General features: G+C 35.6%; 3 protein-coding genes across 5 annotated transcripts; 1 reads left to right on the top strand and 2 right to left on the bottom strand.

The window, feature by feature from the left end:
• Window positions 1-3,619: 3,619 nt before the first annotated feature.
• LOC143466254 (acyl-CoA-binding domain-containing protein 5-like) lies at window positions 3,620-8,534 on the top strand. 2 transcript variants are annotated; one of them, XM_076964908.1, is made up of 11 exons: window positions 3,620-5,395; window positions 5,542-5,735; window positions 6,180-6,215; window positions 6,694-6,811; window positions 6,884-6,958; window positions 7,075-7,212; window positions 7,406-7,555; window positions 7,633-7,758; window positions 7,873-7,997; window positions 8,077-8,181; window positions 8,262-8,534. In XM_076964908.1, the coding sequence occupies exons 1-11, from the start codon at window positions 5,332-5,334 to the stop codon at window positions 8,427-8,429; spliced, it is 1,299 nt and encodes a 432-aa protein (XP_076821023.1). In that variant the 5' UTR covers window positions 3,620-5,331; the 3' UTR covers window positions 8,430-8,534. The 2 variants fall into 2 exon arrangements, with proteins under 2 accessions (XP_076821023.1, XP_076821024.1); XM_076964909.1 differs by lacking the exon at window positions 6,180-6,215 and having other exon boundaries at window positions 3,625-5,395.
• Window positions 8,178-10,295, bottom strand: LOC143466253 (tubulin delta chain-like). Its single transcript, XM_076964906.1, has 6 exons — window positions 10,081-10,295; window positions 9,658-9,980; window positions 9,181-9,504; window positions 8,912-9,110; window positions 8,756-8,844; window positions 8,178-8,659 (listed from the first exon to the last, which is right to left on the bottom strand). The coding sequence occupies exons 1-6, from the start codon at window positions 10,276-10,278 to the stop codon at window positions 8,464-8,466; spliced, it is 1,329 nt and encodes a 442-aa protein (XP_076821021.1). The 5' UTR covers window positions 10,279-10,295; the 3' UTR covers window positions 8,178-8,463.
• Window positions 10,296-10,948: 653 nt separating this feature from the next.
• Window positions 10,949-12,961, bottom strand: LOC143466256 (uncharacterized). 2 transcript variants are annotated; one of them, XM_076964912.1, is made up of 5 exons: window positions 12,110-12,961; window positions 11,818-11,902; window positions 11,590-11,677; window positions 11,269-11,359; window positions 10,949-11,151 (listed from the first exon to the last, which is right to left on the bottom strand). In XM_076964912.1, exons 1-5 carry the CDS (start codon window positions 12,216-12,218, stop codon window positions 10,949-10,951), a joined length of 576 nt encoding a protein of 191 aa, XP_076821027.1. In that variant the 5' UTR covers window positions 12,219-12,961. The 2 variants fall into 2 exon arrangements, with proteins under 2 accessions (XP_076821027.1, XP_076821028.1); XM_076964913.1 differs by having other exon boundaries at window positions 12,128-12,961.
• Between the last annotated feature and the right edge of the window lie 811 nt (window positions 12,962-13,772).

Below are 13,772 nucleotides of genomic sequence, written 5' to 3'. Positions count from 1 at the left end.
GGCTCTTTCATCCTTCTGATGCGGCTCTTATTTATTTTATTGCTCCAGTAGAAACAAACAGAAAGACAATCGCGTCTTTGTCTCACTGAGCACATTATAGTAATCACATTAATTAAATCTTACTGAATTAACTGCTTTTATAAATGCGACACATGACAGTTTTGTTACAGAGTGTCGTTTTCGTTTTATTGTGAAAATAGTTTTGCGGCTCCCAGTGATTTTATTTTGTGGAATATCGGTTAAAATGGCTCTTTAAGTGCAAAAGGTTGCCGACCCCTGAACTAGATATTAAAATTTTGATAGATTTTTGAACTAGGATATCGCAAAAGTAAGATTGTATCACAGCAGGAATCGCTGAAAAACTCAGTATAAGACATGAAACCAATCGATTCAAACGAGCTGATTTCAACCATTCTACCGAGGAAGCTCTGATCTGTGCTTTCAACGAAATCGCAAAGGCGCTCGACAATGGATCGTTATGATGCTTGATCTTTCAGCTGCTTTTGACGTGGTTGATCATGAGATACTGTTGCGGCGCCTGGAATGCACGTATGCCGTTGTATAGTTTCTCTAGCAACGCCTTTGATTGGTTCTGCTCACATGTAACTGATCGAAATCAGCGGGTCTGCGTGGGAAATGATATTTCTCATGAAGTTTCCGTCGAACAAGAGGTCGACAGCATCGCTAGATCGTGCTACTTCCACGTTGGAAACATTGGAAGGATTCGTCGTTATCCCTCATTGAAATCTTGCTAGACGCTTGTTCATGCTTTGGTTATATCACGATTTGACCAATGCTATGCTCTTCTCCATGGTGTGTTCCACAACATCTGGTATCCCGATCGCAACGTGTACAGAAGGCCTACTGCCGCATTATTTAGGCCTATTTGTCGATTAGCCAACAGCCAACAATATACAAAAAAAAATTTTGAAAGTTTTATCATCCTTTTATTTAAGCTACCAATTCATATTAAAAATTTCTAGGAGTGTGAAATTGATGGAATATTTACCTTTACAAAGTAAAGGTGTACCGATTCCTGTTTTTTATATTCAGCCCGAAATGGAATTTTTGGAAAAATTAACTTAATTACTTCGGCCGATTCTTACATTCTAGTTTGATAACTTGGAAATATTGTAAAAGTAAACAACAATGTGTCTAGGCGCATATAAACCATAGCTTATGTAATTAACATCCGTCTTTCTCACATTGACATGCCCGCTTGGCGGCTTCTGTCATTCCTTTCGTCGTGCGAGATGAACGGTGAAGTTTGAAGACATTTTACGTGTATTCTTCAATACTAACGACTCTTATCTCAATGCGTTATTATTAGTTGTCGTAGGAATGACTTGCATATGGTCAGATAAACTCATATTAATTTTCCATCCGTTATATTGTTTCGACCGTCGGAGCCATATGCTCAACATTTTAAACTTGGACAATGCGATTCCTTTATCTTCAATTATCTGTTTTAACAAAAATAGGTGCGTCTCGGGATAGAGATACGCTCCTTTTAAATAAGTCGAAGACATAGCGTTTATAGCAAAAAGTCGTTGTAAAGTCAGTTATTGACACGACTTCCAGGCCAGGGTAAATGTTAAAGTTACGTAAGAATAAAATTTGCAGCCAAATGCGGGCATCGTAATGTAATTAAAACAATCACTGTGACGGTTACGTCACAGCTGACATAACTGTAGCCTGTGTACACTGTAGCCTACTTAGGTGCGAATTGCGACAAAACGTTACGCAAATGAAATACTTAATAGATTTCTTGTTATGTGCAACAACTACCCTTTCTGTCATTTTTATATTTTTCTGGAATTATTGGAAGTGTAATACCAACGCTAACCACAACATCAACCGCGCAACCAAAATGAGTAACCTACCAGTCAACAATGCTGTACGCTTATAAGGCAACCAAAAAGTCAAGAATGTTAGCATGAGTGCATGCCACTGATGACATAACCACATGCCTAAGATGACGCAGGTGTTTCTGAGACATGTCACTAGTTACGCTAGGTATTCGTGGATAGAGATGGGCAGTCGGTACTTTGAAAGTACCGACGGTAACGGTACCGGCACTTGGAAAAAATGCACCGACATTTACGATATTCGGTACTATTTCAGAAAAGTAGTTCCGTACTTTGCCAGTACTCGGTACCGGTACTTTTTGTACAGCGTATCCTGTTGCAAGTGCTATTTTTGCCAATATTATAACGCCGGTAAAGGTTACTTCAGGTCAAAAAATATGTGAACTCACTCTTTACAACTTTATTGGATATTTTTAGATAAAAAAAGAAGAAAAGCGCTGAAATTGACAGTAAGTGTTAATTGAAATGAAATTTTAAAAAACATACTTCTCAAAAGCTTGAATTAATCATTTTAAAAGTACCGAGTACCGGGACCGACTTATATTTCTTAGAAAAAAGTACCGACGGTACCGGTATCGGTACTGAAAAAGCACCGCAGTACAGTAATTCGTTACTATAGTACCGCGATATTGCCCACCTCTGTTCGTGGGACATGTTACGGATAACGCTAGGAACATGTCCTGAGGGAGTTGGTAAGCTATCACTGATGTTGTTGCAGGACTGCAAAAGTAAAGGAGATCCAAGTATGCTATACTTCATGGAGTTTTAGGGTCTTACACAAGCAAATAACGTCACCATTTGAGTAGCTGGGATCTAGTACGCAAATGCATCTTGTGGTTGTGCACTTCTGCAGTAGACGACTTATGGGTTATATTGTTGGTGTGTTTGTATGTGCTTTTTTACTACCGGTATTGTTTATGTCATCACGTAGCAGAGGTGGAAAGACTCGAGTCAGGTGTTTGGAAAGACTTCATTTGTGTTTTATTTTCTGAAAGGCTCGACTTGACTTGTGTAAATCCGGTTTGTATTTCGTGGCAGCTGCACACACGAGATATATTTTAAATTGTTATAGAATCGGTTTTATATTTGTGAAAGAGTTAATTCAAAAATCATTATGCAATACATTCTATTGAATGTGCAAAAACGTCAGACATAGATAAAATCAGATTTCGTGCTTATATTTATGCTACAAGTATTCAGAAAGCCGTTTATTGTTTATCTAAAAGGAAAAAAAAAATTGTAAATAGTGACTAGGCATTTGTTAAGACTTGGACTTGTTCAACATTACTAACTTAACTGTTTTTGGCAGCAATCTAATTCACTGAATTTTCCTTTTGCCAGCCTCCTTGCTACAGGTCAACATCTGTGTAAAGTGACATTTAAAAACTTCATGGATTGACCAGGTCTAAGTTGACTAGGGTTGTCCAAACTTTTTTCACTGAGGGCCATGTACTAAAAAGTTGACCGGTGTCTGGGCCACTCACTGTGTGTGAAGATCGCTGCTTGCCTACAACGCACAAAATATCATAAAGACCATGAACAAAGGCATTGGCGGCAAAAATCATTTCTAATTGAAAATGCAAAATAATAGGCTGAGAAAAATACCATCCAAAGTAATAAAAAGTCAGAGAACTGTAGCGACTTGCTTGCCCTACAACTCTAATAGGTACCACAAACGCAAAGTTTACGTCGCCCAGCGCTGTCAGTCATTCTGGTTCTCAGTATATTTGATTAAGAATTATATAACAATGAAGATTTTTGATTTATGTACGTGCATTTGAAAATTTCCTTTGGTTCTGGCATATTCGTAGTGCCTGTAACAGCACTTAACTGTGCAGTGTATAGGCACTACAGGGTCTCGTTACAGGTGGGACCATAAGAAACTACAGCATTGTAAAGTTCTTGTGATACATAATTTTTAAATTGCTACGCAATATCTGCTCAATAACGTACCTTAACTTAGGTCACCTTACAATTAACAAATACAAGTTAATAATTGCCACTAAATGCTTCGAAAAATAATTTGCATCTGAATAGTTTAAAGTTGAACAGTTTTTTGTAAACCATATTAAAATAAAATTTGTTAGCATTAAACTTCCAATGTTTGTTTCGTATATTTTTATCTTTGGTACGAAGTTACGTGTGAGCTAGATGATGGCCGCGGGCCAATAATAAACAGATACTGGGCCGCAGTTGGCCCGCGGGCCGTATTTTGGACACCTCTGGCATAGACTAAGGAGCTTGCTGTTATGTTAGCACAAGTCCTACTCATGGTTACGAATTAATATAGCATGACCAAAACATCGATTAATTTATAAAGCAAAATGTAAAGCTAAGCAATGGTACAAGCACAAAGCAAACAAAGTTTGTTTGTCCTGTCGCATTGTGCCAACTAATACAGCATATTGTTTGCTTAATGATAGATACAAGTATTGTGCATAAGCATTTGAGGGCTTTAGCTTGTGAAAGACAATGATTATCTTGTTTACAGTAGTTACTAGCACACATAGCACTGTTTACTGGTTGTATGAGGATGTGATATGAAAAAACTGTTGCAATTTTCAAGTATATGAAGCATATATGTCCAGTGGAGTTTTATCAAAGCTATCTAGTGACCGAGGGAATTTTCGATTTATTACAAGGTGCTTGAAGCTGGTAATATTGCCCAGAACTATCTGTAACTGGGCAACTGTACCTGCATTTTGCAAACACCATCATACCAATAAAACTTCAAAACCTAGTTATTTGCATGACAGTACAGGTGCGGACACTTCATGACATGCTTAGTATTTCTTTAGACTAATTTTAAGATAATGAGTGCCAGGGCTACAGAAGTAGTTTGAGTCAACTGAACTTCTAAGTTGAAGAGATTTTGAGCTTCAACTAATGATTAACTTTTTGTGATTAACTGTTATTAGTCTGCCGAAGGCCGTTGCAGTTATTGATCTTTTGCTGTATGTGTGTTAAATATGAGCCGAAAGATATTATTCTTGCTTAAGTTCTTTATATTTATATGCTTTCATACTCCACTTGTATATATATTAGTAAGCATAAGACTTATAAGTAGTATTTCTGCTCTGAGATAAAGTATTGGTATTCCGGTGATATAACATTAATTATAGTATCTCTTCATCATAAGGCAATCGGAAACTATTTTAACAACATTTTTTTTTTGTGTATGAGTGTAGTAGTAAAATGGACACCTGAGATTTTTGTATCCAAGCCCTGGTTTATAGTAATTTTGAACAAGGTTTACTGGAACTTAAACTAATGCATGGGTGCAGCTGTTTTGGTCATTTGCGTTTGATATGAGAAATGGCTTTCGTCAATATCATGTCATTAATCACTGCTTTAAACAGGTTTATCAAAATACACCAGAACAGCCGTGCCATGTAGGAAAGTTAAAAATTTAGCAACTAATCTGTGGTTTTAGTGTGCAAACCTATCCTTCAAACAGTAAACAATGGCAGATATGGAAACCAAATTTCAAGCAGCAGTCAGTGTCATACAAAGTTTACCCAAAAGTGGTGAGTCTTATTACCGGTATATATAAAATTATTTTTTCATAGATGAATTGGTTAGTCTGTAGTTGGTCGGTGATTTTAACTTAACTGCACCAACAAGCCATTTATGTATTTGCAAATTAAGATTTAATTTATAGTTTGCCTTTTAGGTTCTTACAAGCCCTCACCTGAGATGATGCTCTTGTTTTATTCCTACTACAAACAAGCAACAGAGGGCAAGTGTAATCGTACAAAACCATGGTCTTTTGATGTCATTAACAAGGCTAAGTGGGATGCTTGGAATAAACTGGGCAACATGTCAAAACAAAATGCAATGGAAAATTATGTTATAGAGCTTACTAAGGTACAGATCTTAAGTTAATTATTATATTATGCTGTTTATACTTTAATCTTTATGTACACCCTATGATAGTGATGTGAAATAAAATTTAGGTTAAAATTTGGTATCATCGATACCTTAATTGTTACTCACAGATTAAACCAACTGCAAAAATGACTAACACGTAATTGCTTATATGACATGTGGCCACTGTACAATATATGATAATTTTTCTTTGGATTTAACTAGTAACAAAACAAGCTTATGATATGTCTGACATTTTTAAAACTCCATATCGATACTGCATCAACTAGTCATTGGTAGTTTTGATTGATTCCTTTCCTGGTGCAGCTGGAGAATGTAAGGAGATATCTAAAGTTGTAAAATTAAAGCTCAGTCATGGGGAAAAAGTTAAGGTTTGCTTTGTGATTTATTGCTATTGGTAACTGAAAATTGCTTGTTGTGAAGGTTATGGAAAACTTTCCTGTGCCAAGTGACAATCAAGTTAGTTAAAAAACTAACATTATACAATTTAGAAATAGCAATTTGTGCACATACAATTAAAAGTTTTGCTCTGATGTCTTTGATAAATCAAGATGCTGTTGAATATTTTAATCAATTACTTGAACTATGTCCCAATCTAATTTGCATGCAGTAACCTAATTGGTTCTCGATGCCAATTGCCAATAGTGTTGTAGTGTGCTTTCTTTTAATCGCAAACAGTTTGGGTTTGTATGATAAAGAAGCGTTTATAATTACTCAAATGTAACCAGATTAGTGTATTGTGGAAGTGCTCTTTTTGTGCGGAAATGGTGGTTAACCATGCTAATGGATTAATTATCCCTACTACCATTTTTTACAAATGCAATGTGTTGGCACATTGTTGTAAATCTGTTGTTGAAACTGGATAACCACTTGCGATTATAAAATGCAGACAGTGAGATGGGTATAATCCTATTAAACCATGTTGTATTTTTCACAGATAATAGAAGCTCTGCCTGCAACTGACAAGGCGGCAGATTTTGTACAGACTCTGGGAAATTTTTATGAGATTATTGATGCAAAGAGTGTTCATTTAAAGCAACTGAAAAAAATGTCCAGTAAGTTAGAAGTTTGACTGGCTGATGTGTTCTACCATTTTGTGCTTCAAATGATCAAATTATACTATGCAGACGGAATATCTAGTGAAGGCAATTCAGGATTTCCTAATGGAAGCCATCTCTCATGCCCTCAACCGGCTGGATATGGTACATTGTTGTGTTTTTGACAATTATATTAAAATGGGTTTACTACTAGTGGAAATGGCTTAGAGATACCAAATAATCTTAATAATACATCTGAATATACACATTTTATAAATTAGCCACACCAATTGCAAATGGTTTTCATGAAGAACCAACTTTGACAAATGACTCAGCAAAACCGGGCAATGACAATAACTGTTCTGAAAATAGCAAAGGGGTTTCAAAATCACAGCTTGAACCATCAGATGATGTAGAAGGTAAACCACAGTGATTCACTACAAAACCTGGCTTGAAAAGTTAGCTACTGTTTTACGAATCTGATCCGAATTGTTATTTAATGTTATTTGAATGAAATTAGCCAGAAGTTATAGCTTTGGTTCTGTTCATTTCACAAAATTTTGACTGCTGCTTTTACATTTCATTTCTATTTAAATTGATTAATTTTAAAAGCTGATCACATTGCAAGTGAAAGTGATGATGAATTTTGCGACACATCTGCTGATGTTAACACCATCATTGGTCAAACTAATGAACTTAATGGCAGTCTGACTTCTTCTGTCAGTACTTCAAGCTTAACCGAAAGTCCTAAAAGTACAGCAAGTAAGTCGGCTGCAAGATATCTGACATCTGTGACGTATTGAAACCATCTTAAACCAAACAACAACTTAAATTTTCAGGTAATCTTAATGTGGTACAAACAAAATTATTTCCTTCACAACAAACACCACTTGCAAGAGGTGGGGAGAAGGGCACTCACGGCATTGACGATGTACAAGCCAACAATATGCATCTGAACATCCAGGGTACTAGTTTTAGCACAAAGTGTACCAAAAGTGTTTGTTGGTGTCGTTATAAGAAAACATTATTTTTTAGTTGTTGGTTTCCCTGTTGTGCTATTAGACATGTTTAATTTTTAGTCCCACCAGATTCCCAACCCAGAGCGAACCCAGTTGATACCCTGATGACTGGGGATCCCCTCATGTACAGTTCAGGAGCTGCGGGTGACGGTAATCCGCCAAATGAAGCAGACAAATATTTCGCAGTAAGACTCATGAAATTTGTTGCCATTTGTTGATTGTTGAAGTGAAATCATTAGTGAATTATGTTTGTGTTTGCATCAGATTCAGGAAAGAATAGCCATTGTTTTACTGCAACTTCAACGGGATATGCACAGTGTTTTGAACAGGCTCACTACCCTAGAAACTATAACCATAGCCAGAAACCAAGTGAGCTATGCTGTATTACCTTCAAAACTTAACCTTGGAAAATGTAAAAACCTGTTTGAACAAAAGTTATATTTTGATAGGAATCACAGTATAGCACACACCATTATACGCATAAAAGAGATTCAAAGACACATTCGTGGTGGATATTTGAAGACCTGAGCCCTCGAACAACAGTGTTCATCCTTATTTGGCCATTTCTTGCACGGTGGTTGATTTCATTTTGGAGAAAGTCCAGGTCACGTCGTTAAAATATGCAATCAGATAATTTTGTGCAATGTGAAATTATGTTTCTTTGTATTCCTTAATTATTGTTTCAATTGTTGTGAAAGCTGCAATAAAGTCATTTTCCTCGGTACCATGCCTGTTGTACCAATGCAGATAAGCTTTGTTATTGAACATGAGTTTGGATTTTTCAAGAACTCGTTGGCAGTAGTCAGCACTAGCAGTGACATTTGCACAGACAGTTAAAGATTTTGATCTGGAAGTTAAAATCGTAAACTGATAGCAGTAGGTTTTTGAAATTCAATAAAATTCTACGCACAAATTTCTTAGTATTCACAAAACTTTTCATTACCTTCTCTTTCCCTTTGCTGGTATCTTTTTAGCTTCATCAATCCACACATCCAATGGATATGGGTTCCAATCAACACATGAGTACGTTTGCTGAAGTCACAAATTATGAGTATGACTTTACTTTAAAAAAATCAAAATGACAGCAACAACAGAACACCTTTAGTTGAGTTGCAAGATGGTGAAGATTTGGTGAGAATTCTTTTTCAACTCCTCTGCAAACACACACTGCTGAAACGCAAGAAGACTTGCTCGCTGACGCATGAATTTCAGTTCTTAAACGTCCAGTTAATGTTTTCAGCAATTTATTCCAAATGAGAGGGGCTGGAGTTTTACTAAACTGAGCATCATCCACATACCTGGAATAGAGAATAGTAGGTAAAAGTGTTTGTAAGAAATGAATTAATTTTATAATGACCATTTGCCTACCTTGGTTGAATCAACTTTCTGGCAGGCAAGGGGGCAACAGAACGAATTAACTCCCATGGTTCGATGCCAATGGAAAGCCCACCAACTTTTGGTGTGAGGGAGCTTACAGGGGAATAAATAGACAAAATTGTGTCTGCTATTAAATTGTTCATGTCCTTTAATGAAACAGTTGTGCAATGTTTTGCCAGCGTGTCCAAAATGTGATCATTTTCAAACAACACTATTCCATCTGCGTTTTCTTGTAACTTGGATAAGCTTAGGATCTGGTTATAATGCTGGGTCGGTGATTCCCCAGTGGAGTGAGGGTTGATAACGTTCCATAATCTGAACAAGTGGGGCTGTTAGTAACATTAAACAGATGCAAGCAAATGTTATATTCTCCACCATAGACAAGCTTAAGCAATGTACAATTATATTAAAAAAATACAAATACTACTGGTAGGTGCAGGAAGCTCTTTTAACTAACTAAGACTATACCTATATGCAGTTGGATATAAATCACACAATTCTGAACATAATCTTGAACCCCAACCAGACCCTGTACCACCTCCCAATCCATGAAAGCCAATGAAACCAGAAAAACTGTCACATGATTCGATCTTTACTCTTATTGCCTCCATACAAACATCCAACATTGAGGAATCAAAGTCAACTAAGTACTGTCCATAGCCCGCCTTTATTTTAGGTAGGTCTTTTCCAAATGTATGTTGTGCAAGACCATGGTAACCCACTGACCAGTTTGCTCCACATCCTTTGCGACATCGTATTGAGTTGCTTAGAACATCAACACTTGGTTTGTGCTGAAAATATTAAAACAAAGATAAACTTAGACAAAAGCGTGTGACAAGAAAAAAATTGCATTAGTAAAATATATATCTTTGCATTGATTTATTGCATTACCTTTATCTTTTTCATCTCATGTGAAAATTTTTGTATAACTTTCCGTTCTCCATCTATGAATAGGCAGCGTGGACTCTCCCCCGACCACAAAACCTGTTTTAAATCAACATCTTCTTGTGCCCTTAAAATTGCTTTAGTCCAGAGTTCCTGCCCAATTTGAATGCCACATTGGCCCACATGCAAATACACAGCTGACATAGCATTACAGTTGAAACCTATTTGTCTAATTATGCAAAAATGTGTTATAAATATGTTAAGTTGAAAATAAAACGAACATTTTGGGATAAATTGTATGTATACTCCATTTGCTAAAATTCACAAATTCAAAATATTAATACTGTATTTCTGACAAATTGTTTTGACATGCAGAAAAATGGTACACTTTGCAATATATGAGTGGTTCTAAAAGTTTTTAGCTTGAGCCTTTGAAGCATGCTAACAAAATTTAGCAAGCAAGCAATGAACCACACAAAAATCAAATCATGAGCCAGTGTGGTAACAGTTTAATACTAGTTTTAGTACAGTGCTATGCTTCACTGATGTCACTAAAGCATAGGCAGGTATGTGTGTGGCGTACGTTATAGCAGGCTAGTCCTAAAGGTCTGATACTTGCATGTTTAAGAAAGTAAATAGTTATCGTAAGTCTCAAGGTAAGTTAGTGAACCAAGGCAAACAGTTTGAAAACCATTGCCATAGATGTTACTATCTTAAATTTAATGTTTTCTAAATCTGGCTGTTGTTGCCACAGTCACTTTCATGAGAAGTATTTGATACAGCAAATAGTCAGGTATGCACAAATGCACTGCTAATACACATTGCAGAATGCAGATATGAAATGCCATCACACTTCAAATTGTTTGAGACAACATCAAGGCTTTTTTTGTGTATTCTCCAAACTCTGAACCCGTTTAATATTCTTCAGAGCCCTTTTAGAAGGAATCAAAGAGTTCGTTAAACCAGGACGTTTCTTTTTTGACTTAATGTTCTGTGATTCTGAAAACTTTATATTCAGCTGATCAGAAATTGTCTCCACACCTTCAGCAGTGTTCTTCTCAGTAGAAATTTTCTTTTCTACAAAAAAATAGTCTTTGGCAGGTTGCATTGTGTGTAAATAATTTTGTTGCACACATGACAACAATTTGTTATGTAGAATAGGAAGGTGGAATAATGTTTCACTTTGAATAGTACCATCAATGAAGTTACTTCTCAAATCACTGTCATGAAACATGTTGCAATTCTTTCCAAATCTACACTTTCCTCTTCGAAACATCCAGCACACCTGTAAAGTATGTTTATTTAAACCTGGCAATGACAACTTTCATGTGAACGGTTGGACATGTTTTGTATTTTTATGTAAAACATTAATTTAAATTAGTATTAACACTCATTATGTTGTTTTATACCACAATAATGCAATCTCTGCATGTTGCATGAAAGACACATCTCAAAACTCAGCAAATATACTGTGTACAGCTACCATTTCAAAATATTTATCTGTCATCTGCTTACTTGTTTTCCATTAACCTGTGATAGGTTTTGCTTGTTTTCAACCATCTTCACATGTTTTTCTAAAACTGCTTCATTTTTATAAGTTTCACTGGTGATAAAAGTAAACAGATGTTGAGTTATTGTTATATAATATTATAATGTTATGTACTGTAGCAGCATAACTTACATGAATTGTCTTGTCACCAAATATTATTGCACCAATTGTTACATGTTTGAACTTAAAGATACCTCTCATAAATATTTTTGAAAACAGAAGATGGTAAGGGAGTTTGTAAAACTGAATCTGCTGATGGCAAATGGGTTTTCTGCGACCCTAAAAGTCAATTAATGCAATCATGAGATTAACTAATTACAATATTCATTATATTATTGTTTTTCATCAACCTACTTTTCTTACAGTTGAGTATTAACATTTTAAAATAATAATTTTATGTATTTACTTCATTTATACTGCATATAGGGCAAGCTATATGTTGACTTGCTATTTTAATGATTATATTTTATGAATGTGAATCCTTACTAAGTTGCTTTTCTTCACCTTCACTTTTATCGTCATTGTCAGTAGAATCATCAGACGAATTGTATCCAGTTAAAAGATCCATGGGATGTATAACAAGATCAGTTTGCATAAACAAAAATTGGAACTGCACGTGTTGTAAAGCGTACACATTGATTTTCTGATTACTTTTTCAATGGAAATTAACACACTAACTCGTCTACTTTCAATAATACCATACCTACTATAACATATATTTTAGTATACTACACATCAGTGTTGTAATGACTCGAGTTACTTTTTTAAATGATTTGATTTGAGTCTAGAGAAACTAACTTGATGCAAGTCATTGAATCTTAGTTATTAATTTATTTACCAACTAAATTACATACTTTATTCATTATTTTTGCTGAATATGATGTTTCAAGTGAAAATTTCGCTTTCCGCATTTGTTTAATGTGTGGTACGAGCATTTTTACATCTATCGTGTTTTGGATGCTGTCACTAGTTCCATAAAAGGAATAAATGTTTAATGCTGCGCTCAACCCTTGGGTTTTATTCATAATCTAGTTCAATGTAGTTTTAACGAGTAAAAATGTGTTTTGTCACACTTCTGAAAACCTTCAAAAGCTTATCAGAAGTTGAGTCGGGGTCATTACTGTTCTAAAGATCTTGTTAGCGGATGTTGTAGAGGTATTTTAAATTGGGTACCGGTAATTACTGTGAAAAATACATGATAGAGAGCAATATTGCCTACTCCTCTGCACGAAGCAAACAGCATGACTTGATCTGACTTGCATCATTTTTTAGCTAGACTTGACTTGACTCGAGTCTTAAAAAATGACTTGGTTACCATATTGCTACATATACAGTACGTTTTAGTATACTATGATAATAATTAATACAAATATGCCATTTTCGTGTTGCTATCGTCGTAGGGGAATCACCCGTAACTGGATCATAAATATCTTATTAAAAATAAATCTATGTCTATGAACCAGATAGACATCTTTAAATTTTTCATTTACAAAAAATTAGTATCGTTTTCGGTGTTTGACATTCAGTTCGAATCGTGAAGTTGAGTAAGGATCGATGTTGTAGCCGGTGATAAGCAAATTAGCTTATAGCTGTAACGTGTTAACAATAAGAAATGAGGAACAGAAACTGCAATGCGCTATTGTGTGGTTTAGAAGTGAAATAACAGGCTACCGGTATGGCTGGAATGCTGGATGATATATGGATTCCAATATCTGCATGTATGTAAATTTGAATAAGGTTGTTACACTATAGGCTAGTACCGATAACTTAGGCAGTAGCGGATAACTGGTGTCTAGGCGTAGCAACAACTAGAAAGCACCGGTAAATCCTATTTTTTGTCGAGAAAGTGTGCGTACGAAGACACATGACGGCATACACTATAAAGCTTATTGTTTTGTTTTTATTATATTATTTAGCCTATTATTATCGTATTTTTTACAACTTTGCACTCAAACAAGTTGAAATAACAACTTTTCCTTGTTTGAATTTGCCTAAAGAGTAAAAAGTTTTTGCGTACATGTCAATTAATCTCATGTGTGTGCTTGTTCCACACTTTCCTCTATATATGGAGACATATGAGTTTAGTCTTTGCCCTATACCAGGGGTGTCCAACCCGTGGCCCGCGGGCCACATTTGGCCCGCGCGGTAT

The sequence above is a fragment of the Clavelina lepadiformis genome, chromosome 7 (genome assembly GCF_947623445.1).
Source record: "Clavelina lepadiformis chromosome 7, kaClaLepa1.1, whole genome shotgun sequence".
NCBI classification, from domain to species: domain Eukaryota; kingdom Metazoa; phylum Chordata; class Ascidiacea; order Aplousobranchia; family Clavelinidae; genus Clavelina; species Clavelina lepadiformis.
This window is presented reverse-complemented; position numbering and strand designations above follow the sequence as displayed.

What these genes read in the sequence shown, in the direction of transcription:
- LOC143466254 (XM_076964908.1), top strand. Translation starts at nt 5,332, where the DNA reads ATGGCAGATATGGAAACCAAATTTCAAGCAGCAGTCAGTGTCATACAA. An exon ending in ATGTTATAGAGCTTACTAAG is followed by an intron (nt 5,736 to 6,179) that starts GTACAGATCTTA and finishes CTTGTTGTGAAG; the next exon opens with GTTATGGAAAACTTTCCTGT. An exon ending in AAGTCCTAAAAGTACAGCAA is followed by an intron (nt 7,556 to 7,632) that starts GTAAGTCGGCTG and finishes TTAAATTTTCAG; the next exon opens with GTAATCTTAATGTGGTACAA.
- LOC143466253 (XM_076964906.1), bottom strand. Translation starts at nt 10,278, where the DNA reads ATGTCAGCTGTGTATTTGCATGTGGGCCAATGTGGCATTCAAATTGGG. An exon ending in ATGAGATGAAAAAGATAAAG is followed by an intron (nt 9,981 to 10,080) that starts GTAATGCAATAA and finishes TAATATTTTCAG; the next exon opens with CACAAACCAAGTGTTGATGT. An exon ending in AGAAAGTTGATTCAACCAAG is followed by an intron (nt 9,111 to 9,180) that starts GTAGGCAAATGG and finishes TCTCTATTCCAG; the next exon opens with GTATGTGGATGATGCTCAGT.
- LOC143466256 (XM_076964912.1), bottom strand. Translation starts at nt 12,218, where the DNA reads ATGCAAACTGATCTTGTTATACATCCCATGGATCTTTTAACTGGATAC. An exon ending in TTCAAAAATATTTATGAGAG is followed by an intron (nt 11,678 to 11,817) that starts GTATCTTTAAGT and finishes TTTTATCACCAG; the next exon opens with TGAAACTTATAAAAATGAAG. An exon ending in GAGAAGTAACTTCATTGATG is followed by an intron (nt 11,152 to 11,268) that starts GTACTATTCAAA and finishes ATTTTTTTGTAG; the next exon opens with AAAAGAAAATTTCTACTGAG.